Consider the following 18,597-nt stretch of genomic DNA (forward strand, 5'->3'; position numbering starts at 1 on the left):
TTTATTTTTGGATCCTAGGTAGATGGAGTCCGAGAGAGACTGTCAGAGCAACAGTACAACAGACTTGTGGACTACATCACAAAGACATCTTGTCACCTGGCCCCCAGCTGTTCTTCCATGCAAATACCATGCCCTGTGGTGGCTGCAGAACCTCCCCCCTCCACTGTTAAAACATACCATTACTTGGTTGATCCACATTTTGCTCAGGTCTTCCTTAGTAAATTTACCATGGTGAAAAATAAAGCCCTGAGGAAAGGGTTTCCTTGAGTCCCCTCTGAAGTGTTGATTCCTGCTTGTGTGATTTAGTTTTTGGGTTTCTTTGAGACAGGGTCTCACTGCATTGCCCATGCTGACTTCCAATTCTGGGGTTCAAGCAATCCTCCCACCTCAACCCACAAGTAGCTAGGACTGCAAGCACATGCCACCATAAAGGGCTGCATTTTTTTTAAAAAGCCTAGGGCTCTAACATCTGATACGGACACAAGGCCAACAGTTTCCTTATTTACATCCTTACCTCTAAAAGATACTTCAAAGTGACAAAAACGTGTTCCTTCCCCACTTAGAGACAATGATTAACAGGGCCCTATATGTTCTTACCACATACAGAGGATGCATTTATTTTTGCTCTGACACTTGCAAAAATTTCCACTGTAATTAATTTGGATCTATTTATTAACTCTCTGTTCCATCATAGAATGTGGCCAGGCCTTACAATGGAGAGCCAGAGTTAAAACTTCTTCAAGTTGCATCTGTTTTTGGGCCGAGTCACCACCTTTGCCTCATGCTCCTTTGCTTTGCCTCATGCTCCTTTGTCTGCAAAGGCCTAGGATTCTTTCTTTAAATGAAATGCGTAGAACTTTGTGGCTTGTTACATTTGTCATTTAACTGCAATGCTGTTCTTTCAAAGCTGCTACGTGTATTTTCTCTGAAGTCTGCATTTTACTAAAATTTACAACAGTCTGATTGATTACTGTCCAGGTCCATTTTAGAAAAAGTGTTTTTCCAGTTTGTTTTACTAAGCAAACTTTGAGTAAATCCTTTGTCCTATATTGAATCCAGTGTCAAGGTGTTAAGGTGAGTTTCTCTAGTTCCATAAACAAAACATACATAGTGAGAACTCCCTGGTATGCCATAGAGTACACAAGAACCCCAATATTAATGCTAACAATTATACCAGTCCATTTCGTTTATTCTGTGGAATTGACTTGACAAAGCATGAAGATATTCCCAGTGTCTGATAATATTTTGCATCTAAGAATGGGTTTGACTCAAGATCTTGGGTTACCAAGATGTCCTAAATGTTCAGCAAATATCTTTCTTACAGTTCAGTCGCTTAGAACATGTTTGCTGATTACATTTAAACTTGGGGCTACAGCTTGTTACCTAGAATTTTGAGATACTAAGAGAATGCAATTTTAAATGCCCACTGGTTTTATTTGTTTTGGAGAGAGGGTCTCATTCTGTCACCCAGGCTAGACTACAGTGGAACAGTCATGGCTCACTGCAGCTTAAGCTCACTGCCTGGGCTCAAGTGATCTTACTCCAGCCTCCCAAGCAGCTGGGACTATACCACCACAGGTATGCACCACCATACCTGGCTGATTTTTTATATTTTTTCTAGAGATGAGGTCTCGCTATGTTGCCCAGGCTGGTCTCATACTCCTGAGTTCAAGCATTCCTCCCACCTCTGCCTCCCAAACTGCTGGGATTACAGGTGTGAGCCACCATGCCCAACATCCACTGATCTTTAACTCTCACATGTTGGGCATAAGAAGTCATTATATAATTGTTACTGGAAAGCAAGACTTAATGAACAATTCTGACTATGAAAAATGGCTCTTTCAGTTTGTTCTGTAAATACTCATTTAGAAAAGTGACAGCTGTCAACCTCAAGAGTAACTATTTCTAAAAATGTAAATATGTATTAATCCTTGTATCTTTTATGGTAATTCTGCATATTGATATGAATTATATAAAACTGTTTAAAATCAAAGGTGCCCTTGAATTACTGACCACCCATAGATGTCTATTGTTACCAGGTTTTACAATGCAAATTTTCACTAATACCTGGGTTTAATACAGCTCACATCACTGAATGTTACACATGAGTTTAAATGGGTAATATACAGGTTTTGTTATAATAAAGTTACTGATTAAATTAGCTTTGAATAAGTGTCGTTTTTTGAAGTTCTCCAGTATCACTTTGCTCGCAATAAACATGAATTAAAGTCCTAAGAAGACCTCTGAAAAAGTACCATACTCTGCTTGTCATTAGCAGACATTACTCAATTCTAGTTAAGTAACCTTTTCTGGATTAGACATATATCCAAATTCTATTACATACTGTTAGCTTGTTATTAATAAAGCAATACTGAGTAAGAAACCCTACATTTGAATTACCTATTTCAATTATCTGGTGGTGGCACAGCTACCAAATAGTGGCAATGAAGGCCAAGGATAGATTTTATTAGGACCCTATCTCTTCTTAGAGCCCACAGTACAGTAGTCTTACAGGCTCATGAAGAACACTTTAATCCATAGCCCAAGACCAAGTAACTGCAATGAAACGGACAAACTATCACAGTTAAAGATATGCTAGAACAATGAAATTTTAAAAAACACGGACATCAAGTTAGCTTCATAAACAGTTAAATCCCAAACCAATTCTTATGCTAGTAAGTGCCCTGCGTTATCATTAAGAACTGAGAAAGACTTACTGTCCAAAGTATTTGTTAATTGTTTATTTATCAAGAGGAACTATTTCTTAGCCCACATATTCATGTGTCATAGTTCAGGAACACAAGTCAGTGACAAACTTCTAGGTAATTCAACCTGAAGAAATTCTGTGAAGAGAAACACAAAGGCTAAGTTAGTGATAAACACTCTCTCAATACCATCTTTGAGGATCAACTGAGGTCTATGCCTACTAGTAGACTTCACACCTTGATCACTCACCCTTAGCCACAGAAAAAGCACAGTTCAGGCTACCTGGACTCCAAGTTTCACTCTCCTTTATGCTCCTGTAAGCTCCCTGACCACTCTGAATAGCCTCTTTTCCATTTTGGGCATACCACACCTTACTCTCATTGCTTGTGTGCATTGAACAAATTCTGCTTTTTTCCTTCTCCTTCTCAATTCTATGTCCACCACCGCCCCCACCCCCCGCCATTAACCCTTATAGCCACATACTGTTTCTGTTCCAAGCCATATTTTTGTTCCTGTCTCCAAATATGTTCTCTCATATAGGTTTTTAAACATAATCTTAAAAATGGTAAAAAAATCTAACAAATTTAAATTAGCCTATTAACATCTTCTGATTATAAAATGCATGCTCACCGTAAATTTTGAAGATTTCAAAGTTAAAGCAGATATGTTAAGATTATAAACAACCATTAATATTTTCTTGATTTTTTTTCCTTAATACACATGGTACCCAACTTATGATGGTTTGACTTACAATTTTTTGACTTTCTAATGGGTTTTCCAGGGTCTTAAGTGCATTTTTGACTTATGATATTCTCAACATATGATAAGGTTTATTGGGATGTAACCCACATATATACAGTGCAACTGAAATGCTTATTTAGGAACACTGCCAGACAAAATAGCAGTTTCACATTCGCTGTGTCACAGCAAACTCATTTACAAGACATAAACCCAGACTGAAGTGGCAAGAAGAAACTACATTGTTCTTTTTTGTTAAATATACACATAAGACTCCAGAGTAGGAAGTCTCAAGGTACTTCATACATGCTATCAAATCAATTTAGATGACTTTTCATCAGCACACCAGTCAGTCCTTTTCTAGATAATAGAACTTTAATTCGCACTGTCCATGAGGCATAAGGACCTTGTGAATACAACAGACCAAACCAGACCTATGGAAAGACAGCTAGTCACTCGTGGACACCCACCTAACAAACTATACTGTCCCAAATACTTTTTTTAAAAAAGTGACTTCTAAAAGTGTAACATTCATAATGCCAATCTAGCAATTAATAGCATAACCTATAAAAATGATTTTGAACATAATAAGTAGTTTCATGTCAGCAAGACAGACTGTGAAGCTCCAGGCCCCCAAACCCCCACAAAAAATAATGAATAAATGTATGGACCAAAAATTAACAAATGTTTAGCTTTATGAGAACTCTAGAAACCAGTTGAGCAGCAACCAAAGGAACCACCTATCCAAGAAAAAGCCACACTCAAAGTAGCAGGAAATTTCATGCCATTTTTGCTCACTCTTGCCAAATGCCCTCCTCAGTACAATACAGTCAGAAGAAAACCACCCTGGCTCTTCCCTCAGGACATAAGGTAAAGAATGAAACTGACCTGCAATGTTCTGGTTTGTGTGGAGCTGCCCAAGGGACTGCTTTCTGTCTTGCCTGAATCAGAGTACTAATGGGAACAATGGCATAGTTTGGATAGAAGGTTGGAAAGAGCTGAAAGCAATGATGGGTACCATAGCATGAGTGACCTGCAGGGGAACACAGACCTGCAGAAACCTGTGGGCAAGAGATCAGAAGCAAAAGAATGTAACAGAACAGCTAAGACTCCAAGAGGAAGCTGGAGGCAAACTCAGGAAAACTAAGAAAAACTGAAAGGCAGCTGTGTATAGGAGGAAACTAAAACTAATGCATATGCACAGGCCCAGGGACGATGGCATCCCCAGAAAAAGTTCGAGAGGACACCAAGCCTTTATGGTGTGCTAATCAGTGAAGGCCTTTCCATGCATGGAGCCAGTCTGCAAAGGGACAGGTAGCTGGTTTTGCAAATGCCTGAATTTCACAAAAGATCACAAGGCACATAAAGAAATAGGGAAACACGGACGATTGAAAGAAAGAAATCTCCACAAACCAACCCTAAAGAAACAGAGGCTGCTGACTTACTCTATAAAACCTTAAGAACAACTATCTAAAAAATGCTCAGTGAGCTAAAGGAGAATGTGGACAACTAAGCAAAATTAGGTAAACAATATATAAACAAGTGAGAATATAAACAAAGAGAAAATTATTTCTAAAAACCAAACACATTCTGGAGCTGAAAAATATAGTAACTGAATGGGGGGAGAAGGGGTCGGAATCACTAGAGGGATTTAACAGCAGACTCAGGCAGAGGAAACAATCAGGAAACTTGAAGACAAATCACTTGAAGTTATCAAGTCTGAAGAGCAGGCCGGACATGGTGGCTCATGCCTGTAATCTGGGAGGCCAAGGCGGTAGGATCACCTGAGCCTAGGAGTTCAAGACCAGCCTAGGCAACATGATGAGACCCCATCTCCATAAAATTAAACTAAATTTTAAAAGTCTGAAGAGAAAAAAAAAAAAGGTAACTAGCTTAAGATATCTGACTATAATATAACAAGCAGACCAATATAGGTATTATGGGAGTCCCAGAAGAGAAAAAGGGCAAAGAGCTTAAAAAACCAAACAAAACACCTGTCAAATGAGAATAATACATCCCACAAAACAGTCCTTCAAAAATGAAGGAGAAATTCCCAGATAAAAAAGTCAAAGGAGTTTTACCATTAGATTTGCCCTACAGAAATGCTAAAGGGAATCCTTCAAGTTGAAACAAAAAGGACACTAGTCCTCAAAGCCATGTGAAAATATAAAGTTCTCTGGCAAAGAACATAGAAGCTTATATTAAAATTTGGTTTGTGCCAGGTACAGTGGCTCATGCCTGTTATCCCAGCACTTTGGGAGGCCCAGGCAGGCAAATCACTTTAGGTCAGGAGTTCGAGACCAGTCTGGCCAACACAGTGAAATCCCATCTCTACTAAAAATATAAAAATTAGCTGAGCACAGTTGGGCACATCTGTAATTCAAGCTACTCGGGAGGCTGAGGCATGAGAATTCCTTGAACCTACGAGGCAGAAGTTGCAGTGAGCCGAGGTTGCATCACTACATTCCAGGCTGGGTGACAGAGTAAGACTCCGTCTCTTAAAAAAAAAAAAAAAAAAAAAAAAAAAAATTGGTTTGTAAATGTATTTTTAATTCTTTTACAGGATTTAAAAGACAAAAGCATAAGAAATAACTATATAGGTCCACGTTAATGGATACATAATATATAAACACATAATGTGTGATATCAGTAACACAGGAAAAGAGGGTAGTGCTGTAAAGGAGTTGAGTTTTTATATGCAATTGAAGTTGTTTTAAGTTTAAAATAAATCGTTATAACTTTAGCATATTTCATGTAATCCCCATGGTAACCACAAAGAAAATACTGAATATAAAAGGAAAGACTGAAACATGTCACTATAAAATAAAAGAGTGAGGAAAGAAATGAGGGACAAAGAAGCTGTAAGACATATAGAAAACAAAATGGCAATACTGTGTCTTTATCAGTAATTACCTTAAATGTAAATGGATTAAACTCCCCAACCAAAAGACAATGACAGAATGGATTAAAAACCTGGATCCAATTATATGCTGTCTACAAGAGACTCGCTGTAGATCTAAGGACACACAAGTTGAAAGTGAAAGGGTAGAAAAAGATGTCCCACACATATAGTAACCAAGAGAACAGGGGTAGCTACACTAAATCAGACAAAATAGACCAAGTCTGAAATGTTTCAAGAGACAAAAAAGAACATTCTATAATTTAAAAAGATTAATTCACCAATAAGATCTAGCAATTATAAATACATATGCACCAAACATCAGAGCTCTAAATATATGAAGCAAACACTGACAGAATTGAAGAGAGAAGCAGACAGCTCTACAATAGCAGTAGAGGACTTCAATACTCCACTTTGAATAATTGATAGAACTAGATAGAAGGATTAATAAGAAAACATAGGACTTGAACAACACTACAAATCAACTGGACTTAACAAAACACTCCAGCTAACAACAGAATACACATTTTTCCCAAGAGAACATGGAACATTCTCCAAGACAAACCATATGTTAGGTCACAAAATAAGTCTTAAATTTTAAAAGACTGGAAATCATACGAAGTATCTTTCCTGATCACAATGGCATGAAACTAGAAATCAAAACCCAAAGGAAAAGAGGAAAATCCACAAATGTGTTTAAGTTAAACAGACTCTTAACAATCAGTAAATTAAAAAATAAATTACGAGGAAATTTTAAAAAAACTGTATCAACCTAATTTTACTTAAGAACTAGAAAAAGAGGAATTAAACCCAAATGTAGCTGAAGTAAATAATATTAGAGATAAACAAAATAGACTACAAAGAGAAAAATCAAAGCCAACAGTTAATTCTTTGAAAAGATCAAATCGACAAACCTTTAGTCAGACTAATAAAAAAAGAGAATCACCAAATAACAGAGGGAACACTACAACTGATTTTACAGGTCTAAAAAGGAGTGAGAATGCTATGAACAATTATATGTAAACAAACTGGATGACCTAGATGAAACAGAAATACACAACTCAAAAAAAATTTTGTGGGGGAGTGGGGACAGCATCTCCTCCCTCTGATGCCTAGGCTGGAGTGCAGTGGTGCAATCACTGCTCACTGCAACCTTGACCTCCCAGGCTCAGGTGATCCTCCCAGGTAGCTGGGACTGCAGGCCCATAACACCCACATTATTTTCTGTATTTTTTTTTTTGTAGAGACAGGGTTTCGCCATGTTGCCCAGGCTGGTTTCAAACTCCCGGGCTCAAGCAATTCACCTGCTTTGGCCTCCCAAAGTGCTGGGATTACAGGCCTTATGAGCTACCACACCCACTCTAGAAACACAACCTATCCAAGACTGGATCAGGAAAACAACAATCTGAACGTCTATAACTAGTAGGAATTTTTAATCAGTAGCCAAAAACTTCAACAAAGAAGAGTCCAAGACCATATGGTGAATCCTACCAAACTTTTTTTGAGACAGGTTCTCATATTCTGTTATCCAGGATGGAGTGCAGTGGTGTGATCATAGCTTACTGCAGCCTTAAACTCCTGTGCTCAAGTGAACTTCCTGCCTCAGCCTCCCAAGTAACTGAGACTACAGGCAGCTAACTTTTTATATATGTGTGTGTGTGTGTATGTGTGTGTGTGTATATGTATGTGTGTGTGTGTATATATATATATACATTTTTTTTTTTTGGTAGAGATGGGGTCTTGCCATGTTGCACAGGCTGATCTCTAACTTCTGGACTACAGTGATCCTCCTTTCTCAGCCTCCCAAAGTGCTGGGATTACAGGCATGAGCCACCATGCCCAGCTCTCTACGAAACCAGCACCAATCCTCAAGTTTTTCCAAAAACAGTGAGGAAAAGGGAACATTTCCACATTCATTCTATAAGGCCAGCATTATCCTGATATCAAAGACAAACACACAAGAAAACTATAGGCCAAATCCTTGAACACAGATGCAAAAATCATCAACAAAACACTAGCAAACCAGATTTGACAGCGCATTAAAAGAATCATGTACTACGATTAAGTGGGATTTATCCCTAGGATGCAAGGATAGTTCAACATATGCAAATCAATAGATGTGACATACCACACTGACAGAATGAAGGATAAAAAACACATCTCAAAAAATGCAGAGAAAGTATCTGACAAAATTCAACATCCTTTCATGATCAAAACTATCAACAAAAGGAATGTACTTCAACCCAACAATGGCAAAAAAGGACAAGCTAGTATACTGAACACGGAAAACGTGAAAGCTTTTCCTGTAAGACCTAGAACCAGACAAGGATGCCCACTCTTGCCACTTCTATTCAATGTAGTATTGGAAGTCCTAGCCAGAGCAATGAGGCAAGAAGGAATAAGCAACATCCAAAAAGGAAAGGAATAAGTAAAACTATCTGTTTACAGATCATATAATCTTACCTCCAGCAAACCCTAAAGATTTCTAACACACAAGTGTCAGAATAAATGAATTCTGCTAAGTTGGAGAATACAAAAATCAGCTCTTTCTATACACCAACAATGAAGGAAATAAAAGAATTCCTAATAAAGGAAATTAAGAAAATAATTCTATTTATAATAGCACCAAAAATAATACTTAGGAACGTATTTAACCAGGAATATGAAAGACTTAAACACTGACCTAGATGAAACAGATATATAACTGTACACTGCTAAAAAAAAGTTAGCAAATCTCAATCATGCAATCCCCATGGTAACCACAAAGAAAATACAGAATATACACAGAAGGAAGCAAGAAGGAAACTGAAACATGTCACTATAAAATAAAGGAAAAGTACGGAAAGAAATGTGTGTCCTTGGACACACTGTTTTGATTATAGTAGTCTCCTTTTATCCAAGGTGATATGTTTCAAGACCCCTCCAGTGAATTCCTGAAACTATGGATGGTACCAAACCCTACACAGCTATGTTTTTTCCTATATATACACATACCTATAGTAAAGCTTAACTCATAAATTAGGCATAGTAAGAGATTAGCAACACTAAAAGAAATTAAAGATGCAAAATACTGCTAAAAGAACTTAAAGATACAAATAAGAGGAAAGACATCCATTAATATTGGTAAGGTGTCCATACTACCAAAGTAATCTACAGATTTAATGCAATCCCTATCAAAATCCCAATGGCATTTTTTACAGAAATAGAAAAATCCATCCTAAAATTCACAGACTCTTAAGGAACCACGAATAGCTAGAACACTCTCCGGGCAGGGGGGAAAAAAAGAACAAACCTGGAGGACTCACACTTACTGATTTTAAAGCATACTACAAAGCTACAGTGTAGCAGTCATCCCTTATTTGTGGTTTAACCTTCCACCGCTTCAGTTCTACCCACAGTCAACTGTGGTTCAAAAACAGGTGAGTACAGTACAGCAAGATATTGAGAGATCACATTCACCTTTTATTACTATACACTATAATTGTTCTATTTTGTTATTGTTGCTAATCTCTTACTATGCCTAATTTATGAGTTAAACGTCATCATAGGTATGTATGTACAGGAAAAACAACATAATATATAGGGTTTGGTACTATCTGTGGTTTCAAGAATCCACTGGAGGGGTCTTGAAATATATCTTAGATAAAACGGACTACTGTAATCAAAACAGTGTAGCACTGCCCTGAAGACAGACATACAGACTAAAGAAATAGCCCAGAAATAAACTCTCACATTTAGAGTCCAATGACTTCACCAAGGTACCAAGACCATTTCATGGAAGAGGACAATCTTAAATGATTTTGGGAAAACTGGATACCACATGTAAAAGAATACAGTTGGATTTTTACACCCTAGACAAAAATTCAAGTGAATCAAAGATCTAAACACAAGAGCTAAAACTATAAAAGTCTTAGAAGAACACATAAAAAAGACTTCATGACATTGGATTTGGCAATGACTTATTGAATATGACACTAAAAGCACACAGAACAAAAGTAAAAATAAATTCGACATCAAAATTTCTGTGCATCAAGGGACACAACAGAGTGAAAAGGCAACCAATGAAATGGGAGAAAATATTTATAAATCATATCTGATAAGAGGTTAATATCCAGAATATATGTAGAACTACAACTCAACCAATAAACAAAAAACTAAATTTCAAAATAAGAACTGAATAAACATTTCTCCAAAGATACCATACAAATGGCCAATAAGCACATGAAAAGATGCTTAAGAACACAAATAATCAGGGAAATGCAAATCAAAACCACAATGATACCACCTCATACCTATTAGGATGGCTACTATCAAAAAATACCAAAATTATGCCAGGCACAGTGGCTCATGCCTGTAATCTCAACACTTTGGGAGGCCGAGGTGGATGGATCGCCTTAGCCCAGGAATTCAAGCACAGCCCAGGTAATATGGTGAAACCCTGTCTCTACTAAAAATAAAGAAGTTAGCCAGGTGTGGTGGCACATGCCTATAGTGCCAGTTTCTTGGGAGGCTGAGGCAGGAAGATCCCTTGAGCCTGGGAGGTTGAGGCTGCAGTGAGCCATGATCGCACTACAGCACTACAGCCTGGGTGACAGAGGGAGACCCTGTTAAAAAAAAAAAAAAATTAACAAGTGTTGGGGAGGATGGAAAGAGTGTAAAATGGTGCAGCCACTATGGAAAATGGTACGGCAGTTTCTTAAGAAATTAAAAATCATATGATCCAGCAATTCCACTTTTGAATATACCCCAAAAGAATTGAAAGCAAGGCCTTGAAGGAATATTTGCATGCCTAGGTTCACAGCATCACTCACAACAATCAGAAAGTGGAAGCAACCCAAGCGTCTACTGATGGATGAATGGATAACAATGTGACACAACTAAAATAGATCATTCAGCTTTAAAAAGAAAGGAAATTCTGACACATGCTGTAACATGGATGAACCTTGAGTACACTACGCTAAGTGAAATAAGCCAGTCACAAGAAAACAAATACTGTGTGATTCTACTTATGAGATGCCTGGGGCAGCCAAATTCTTAGTAACACAGTGGCTGCCAGGGTCTGAGTGGAGGTGTGAATGGGTTGCTTAATGGATATACAGTTTCAATTCTGTAAGATGACGAGTTCTGGAGACCAGTTGCACAACAATGTGAATGAATTTAACACTACTAAACTGTACAATTAAAAATGGTTAACATGGCAAATTTTATATTATAGATGCTCCTTAACTTACCATCAGATTACATTCTGATAAAACCATCATAAGTTTAAAATATCTTAAGTTGAAAATGCATTTAATACACCTAACCTACATCATAGCTTAGCCTTCCCTATCTTAAATGTGCTCAGAACACTTATGTTAGCCTACAGTTGGAGAATATCATCCAACACAAAGCCTAGCTTATAATAAAACACTGAGTATCTCACACAACACTACAGAGTACAGCATCAGCTGTTTACCCTTGTGATTATGCGTCTGACTGGGGGATGTGGTCATTGGTGCTCCCCGACATCACAAAAGTATTGTGCCACTTATTGCTCATGTGGACAAAGATCAAAATTCAAAGTACGGTTTCTACCAAATGTGTATCACTTCCACACCATCGTAAAGTCAAAAAATCTTAAGTCCAAACATTGTAAGTCAGGGACAGTCATCTGTATTTGCATTTTACCACAATTAGAAATTTTCTTTTTTTTTCAGTAACTTCAAATGACCATATTACCTTTATATTCCAAGATTACTTTACACTCTGAAAGATACCAGCCTTCCTCATCTCCTCAAAATCTTTCATGACATCATAGTTTCTGTAGAAATCTGCGTATGCCTTCTTTCTTCGATCAGCCACACGAAACTAAAAAGCAACCATCCATTAGAGTTTATTTTTCAGATTACTGGAAATTAGATTCCAGATTATAATATCTAAAGACAAGGTAGAACACATGTTTTTGTTCACCCTTTAATTTAAACCCTACATTTCCTAAGGGGTGGAGGTGGTGGCAGATAAAAAGGAAGACAAAGTCTAAGAAACTGCTAAATTTGCAAAGAAAAGAATGGGGAATAAGGTGTCTATTTTTTGTTTGAGGTTCCCGTATACAAAGGGCGGGCGGGGTTCAACAGAGAAAGAACAAATGAAGATTCAAGACAAAAATGGAAGGTTTAAGTGACTTATTATTTTTTTTAAAGATGGGGTCTCGCCTGTAGTCCCAGCTACTCGGGAGGCTGAGGCAGGAGAATGGCGTGAACCCGGGAGACGGAGGTTGCAGTGAGCCAAGATCTCACCACTGCACTCCAGCCTGGGGGACAGAGCAAGACTCTGTCTCAAAAAAATAAAATAAAAATAAAAATAAAAGATGGGGTCTCCCTCTACAGAAATACACAGAAATCATGCTACTTGATGGAGTAACGCAGTAAGAATCCTTTACCTGACCAGTTTTACTGCTTCACTTCTATTTGAATTCCTGATTTCTTCCCAGTAATAAATCAAGAGGCAGAGGCCGGGCGTGGTGGCTCATGCCTACAATACCAGCACTTTGGGAGGCCAAGGGGGGCGAATCACGAGGTCAGAAGTTGGAGACCAGCCTGGCCAACATGATGAAACCCCATCTCTACTAAAAATACAAAAATTAGCCAGGCATGGTGGTGGGCACCTGTAATCCCAGCTACTTGGGAGGCTGAGGCAGGAGAATTGCTTGAACCCGGGAGGCCTCGGAGGGTACAGTGAGCCAAGATTGTGACACTGCACTCTAGCCAGGGTGACAGAGCAAGAATCCGTCTTGAAAAAAATAAAAAGAGGCAGAAGCGCAAGTGCTGGGGGCCATCATTACACGTACAGTTAATTTGGACTCTCCCTACTTCACTTAGTCATTCATCTGACAGAGAGACAGCAAAAACCCACCTTCAAGCCTAAAACAGCCTGAAGGCTGAAAGGCCAGACTGTTGGACCCAGATCCCACGACCCTGAGGGAGAGCTGCACATTTGCCCACCCTTTCAGGACTGATTCTTTTTGAATAATGGCCACAGGCACACTGGGGGAACAGGGTGGAACCAGGAGAAGCTGCACCTTGTGCAGTGGGGAGGAGCCTAGTCTCTTCAGCTCCTGTGTGGTAGCCTGGTATTCAATCTGTGAGGTGGGGGCCTGTTACCAGGACCCCCTCTCGCTTTGCTGAGAGTCTGCTTTCTTTTTTCCTTTTCACCCAATAAATTCAGCCCTCCTCACCCTTCAATGTGTCCATGCGCCTAATTCCTCCTGGTCATGACACAAGAACCCAAATTTAGCTAAACTAAGGAGCAAAAATTCTGCATCACATCCATCCCTTCTACAAACATTTACTTCATGCCCACTATATATGCCAGGCACCAGGAACCTCAAGGACCAAAAGACTTTTTGTGCTTGTCTCTCCAAAGAGTCCCAAAGCATAGGTCCACTTAGTGCTCTCACTCAGTGTTCCATCTCCTCTTTGCTCTCCCAGTTCTCCCTAACTTTTTTTTGAGACAAAGTCTGGCTCTATCGCCCAGCCTGGAGTGCAGTGGCGTGATCTCGGTTCACTGCAACCTCCACCTCCCAATTTTTTTTTTTTTGAGACAGAGTCTCGCTCTTGTTACCCAGGGTGGAGTGCAATGGTGCAAACTCGGCTCACTGTAACCTCCACTTCCTGGGTTCAAGCAATTCTCCTGCCTCAGCCTCCCGAGCAGCTGGGATTACAGGTCCCTGCTACCACACCCAGCTAATTTTTTTGTATTTTTAGTAGAGATGGGGTTTCACCATGTAGGCCAGGCTGGTCTCGAACTCCTGACCTCAGGTGATCTGCCCGCCTCAGCCTCCCGAAGTGCTGGGATAACTGGCATGAGCCACTGCACCTGGCCTCGCCTCCCAATCTTGGCTGACACCTCTGCCTCCCAGGCTAAAGCCAACCTCCCACCTCAACCTCCTGAGTAGCTAGGGCCACAGGCACATCATGTATTTTTGCATTTTTAGAAGAAATGCGGCTGGGTGCGGTGGCTTACGCCTATAATCCCAGCACTTTGGGAGGCCGAGGTGGGCGGATCATGAGGTCAGGAGATGGAGACCATCCTGGCTAACACGGTGAAACCCTGTCTCTACTAAAAAATACAAAAAAAAATTAGCCTGGTGTGATGGTGGGCACCTGCAGTCCCAGCTACTCGGGAGGCTGAGGCAGGAGAATGGCGTGAACCCGGGAGGCGAAGCTTGCGGTGAGCTGAGTTCACGCCACTGCACTCCAGCCTGGGCAACAGAGTGAGACTCCCTCTCAAAAAAAAAAAAAGCCCAGCTGATTTTTGTATTTTAGTAGAGACGTAGTTTCTCCAAATTGCCCAGGCTGGTCTTGAACTCGTGAGCTCAAGCAATCTGCCCACCTCAGCCTCCCAAAGTGCCAGGATTACAGGCATGAGCCACCAGACTCAGCCCCTCTCCCTAAACTTGCAAGGCTCAAATTCCACCTCCTCTATCAAATAGCTATGACCCACAATAACTGAACCACAACATCCCCCAAAACCATTCTTTCAGTTATGTTCTATCTTGCAATGTCTTCTAATTTTTTTCACCTCCCCAACTTGACTCTAAGTTCTTTAAGAACAGAGATTTAGCTACATGCCTTTTGTGTCCTCCAAAGCACTTGGAACTCTACATTACCCAACACTGTACTAAATTTTATACACTGCCTCTTATTCAACAGGTCCTTTTAATAACCTATTTGTGTGTCAGGCACCCAACAACAGGGTGCCACAGTAAACAAAAGACATGGTACCTGCCTTAATGAGGCTCACAGCCCAGTAAAGAATATAAACACTAAACAAAAATTAAGTACGAAGAGTTACAAAAGCAAAGCTCTGAATTCTTTCATGGGGTATTATGACAAGAGTGATAAACATATATATTATCAAAAACATTTTTATGGAAAAGTTGTAAATATGCAGCCTTTGATTAAAAATAAAGGGCATAACAAAATCCACATTAGGCAGTGTTAAAATGCAATTCTGTGACAATTACTCAAGGTGTCAAACAGAACTATAATCGGCCCACCATTCCTGCACGTTCCACACTCATGGATTCAAAATAATAAAAAAAACTACAAAATTAAAAATACAGTATAAACTATTGACATAGCATTTACATTGCGTTAGGCATTATAAGTACTCCAGAGATGATCTGAAGTATCGACAGGCCTCCTGAACCAATCCTCCATGGATAGAGGGGCAGCTATGCTGCCTTCCCAGCCCCTCTGCATACGAGCTTCTGTAATGGGTTGAATTGTGTTTGACCAAAATTCATGTGTTTAAGTCCTAACTATCAGTACCTCAGAATCTAAACGTTTTTGGAAATAAGCGCTTTATAACTAAGTTAAAATGAGGCCTTTAGGGTGGGCCCTAATCCAATATGATTGATGTTCTTTTAAGAAATTCAGCAGGCCAGGTGCGGTGGCTCACGCCTGTAATCCCAGCACTTTAGGAGGCCAAGGCAGGTGAATCCCTTGAGCCCAGGAGTTCAAGACCACCTGAACAACGTGGCCATCTCTGAAACCTCATCTCTACAAAAAATATAAAAATTGGCCGGTTGTGGTGGTGTGTACCTGCAGTCCCAGGTACCGGGTGACAGAGTAAGACCCTGTCTCAAAGAAAGAAAGAAAAAGGAAAGAAGGAAAGAAAATGAAAAGGGCAGAAAAAGGAAAGGTAAAGGAAAAGAAAGGGAAAAAAGTTCAGCCACAGATATATGCCCACAGAGGACCCTGTGAAGACAAAGGGAGCCATCTACAAGCCAACAGAGGCCTCAGAAGATATCAACCCTGCCAACAGATTTCTAGCCTCCAGAACTGCGAGCAAATTTAAGGCACCCAGTCTATGGTTCTTTGTTACGGCATTCCAGCAAACTAACAAGCTTCATTTAAAGATGGAGGACAAGCTATAGTTCCTGTCACACTGAGGTGAGTGCAGAAAGGGTTAGAAGGAAACACATTCCAAGGGGGGGTTTCTTTAAAATATTTTTCAACCAAAAACACATACTTTATGACCTTTGGCACAAAGTAAAAAACATACATACCTTATACAAAGCTGCAACCCCCAGGGATAGCACGAATGCTACAGCCATATGATTTCGCAGACGCCTGGCCAGAAGGCCACGCATCCGAGGTTTTGGCAAAACTTCGGGAGCCATGGTAGTTACTGTCCTTGATACGTATGCCAACCTTAAGAGATTCAGAAAATACAATTAAGTACAGAGTTTATTTAAGCCACAAACTTGAGAATGGCCACCTGGAAGCATTGATTGGAGTTGCCCTGAATATACACTCCGATTAGCAGCAGTTACAAATGAATGTTTTTCTTTTTTGGCAGAAACAGGGTCCAGCTATGTTTCCCAGGCTGGTCTTAAAACTCCTGCCCTCAAGTGATCATCCCACCTCGTCCTCCCAAAGTGCTGGGATTCCGGCCTACAAGTGAGTTAAAAAAAAATTAAAGGGAATTCCTAAATTGTTTATCAAAAATTTACATTAAAATAACAAGCTACTGACTGACTAAACGCTGTCCTTTGTGTCACAAATTCAGGAATAAGATTTGGGTTGAGACATGGGTGAGGGGCGGGACTGAAGTCCAATACTCAGGTCTCTGCGCCCTGCATACCTCATGTAGCTCTCACTACTCTGAGCTTTTTTTCCCTTTCTCGGGTAAAATAATAAAAGAAAAACTCAGAAAAGATATCAAAAGGAATTCTCATGCATAGTACATTTTACCACCTAGAGAGGCACAGCACGACAGTGGATGGATTCCTCCCACAAAGCCTAAGCTGTCTCTTGGCTTAGCCTGTTTCATCTTGCCCCCGCCCCCCATATACTGAGCGACTACCCTAAATAAACGCGACTAACTGCGGCACAGTGGTAATGGACGAGCAAAGGCAACAAAAATCTTTCCCAACAACAAAAAAAATAAGCAATAGCTCCGCATTCGTAATTAACGATTGCAAAACCATTTATGGAACATTTTCTCTTCTAAAAATTTTCTGTCCACTCGTTAAACCTTCGCGACAACCCTGTCAGATCACGAGGCAGGTGTTTTCCACGGTCACACGGTATACCATTAAAACCTGGGCGGGAAGGCGGCAACTGCCATGAGGGCCCAAATTCCCTAACTGCTCCTTTGCCCAGCCTCACCTAAAGACCTAAGGGGCCTAAAGACTCTTGCGTCCCTGCTGGCCTTCAGCTAACGCGGCCGGGGGTAGGATGGGAAGCCGTGGGGCGAGGGAGGTTGCAGGAAGCCCATCCTTTCCCTCCTGCGACAGGCACGGTGACCCTCCTCCAGCTTCCCAGCTCTAATTTAAAACGCTGCCACACAGCGAGCGACGCTGCCAGCTGCTTCGCCTACACTGACCCTTGCGCCTCACGACCAGCTGCAGAAGAAACCACCACCCCTTTTCTCACGGGAGAAACACTGGGGCCAGATAGGTCAAATGACCTTACCAAGGTCACAACGGCTGGGAAAAAGTGCAGCGAGTACCGGCCCCGGGCCAGCTCACTCCGAAGCCAGCTGGGTTCTAGAGGGTCCCACAGCCCACCCGGCTTCGGTGGGGCCGTCGCAACCCACCCCGGTCCCGTGGTCCGCCCGCCGCCCTCCTCAGGCCGCAGCGGAAGCGTGAGAGGGTAGATGCGGGAGAGGCCTGAAGCTTCACCACGGCGGAGACACAGAGTCAGGACTAAATCCGAGGCAGAGAGAAAGAGAGAGGATGCCGTTGTGACAACCCGAAGTGTCGGGGTGGGGATGCAAAACGGACCAGACTCACCTCAACACCAACGTCCTTCCTGACTAAAGGAAAAACTGACCGTGCTCCAGCCGCGCGCAGGCGCAGAATAAGAGTGCACCGCGAGAACGCGGCGACGGTAGCCGAAGGAGTTCAAAAGACCTCTAGCGCGCCCACCGCAGGTGACAGCCGAAGTTCATTTTCGTGGTCTGCTTCTTTCCTGTGTGACCTTGCAAAACGGGCTTGACCTCCTTATTTATCGACCTCTTTATCTTCTTAGTAAATTGAAGATATTAGTCGTACTCATACACAGAGTCCCAAACCATGTGCACAAACCGACATTTTAATTATAAGCAACCTTACGCGAATAACCGTTTGGCTTGGGTAAAAGTGAAAAAGCCGACTTCTAGGAGCTCATAGCCCAGAAGATGAGAAAGACAAACAGATTAATACCGATCCCATGCAGTGGGCACTACCACAGAGATGTGGCCCAGCTACTGCAGAAGCAATT

General features: G+C 40.8%; 2 protein-coding genes across 16 annotated transcripts in view; one reads left to right on the top strand and one right to left on the bottom strand.

Moving 5' to 3' along the window:
* The window catches only part of VPS13B (vacuolar protein sorting 13 homolog B), a 916,166-nt gene extending 914,005 nt beyond the window's left edge, over nucleotides 1-2,161 (top strand). For 13 of the 14 annotated variants that reach the window (XM_054519206.2, XM_054519208.2, XM_054519204.2 and 10 more), the window contains one exon: nucleotides 19-2,161. In XM_054519206.2, the coding sequence (XP_054375181.2) occupies nucleotides 19-267 (249 nt within the window). In that variant the 3' untranslated portion in view covers nucleotides 268-2,161. The remainder of the gene's footprint in view (nucleotides 1-18) is intronic. The other variant, XM_054519207.2, reaches the window with a different exon arrangement.
* Nucleotides 587-18,153, bottom strand: COX6C (cytochrome c oxidase subunit VIc). Of its 2 annotated transcripts, none has more exon segments than NM_001131865.1 (4): nucleotides 587-2,843; nucleotides 12,065-12,193; nucleotides 16,398-16,542; nucleotides 18,129-18,153. In NM_001131865.1, coding segments are annotated over 2 exon segments (228 nt in total). In that variant the 5' UTR covers nucleotides 16,512-16,542; nucleotides 18,129-18,153; the 3' UTR covers nucleotides 587-2,843; nucleotides 12,065-12,079.
* Between the last annotated feature and the right edge of the window lie 444 nt (nucleotides 18,154-18,597).

This window comes from Pongo abelii, chromosome 7 (genome assembly GCF_028885655.2).
Source record: "Pongo abelii isolate AG06213 chromosome 7, NHGRI_mPonAbe1-v2.0_pri, whole genome shotgun sequence".
Classification (NCBI taxonomy): domain Eukaryota; kingdom Metazoa; phylum Chordata; class Mammalia; order Primates; family Hominidae; genus Pongo; species Pongo abelii.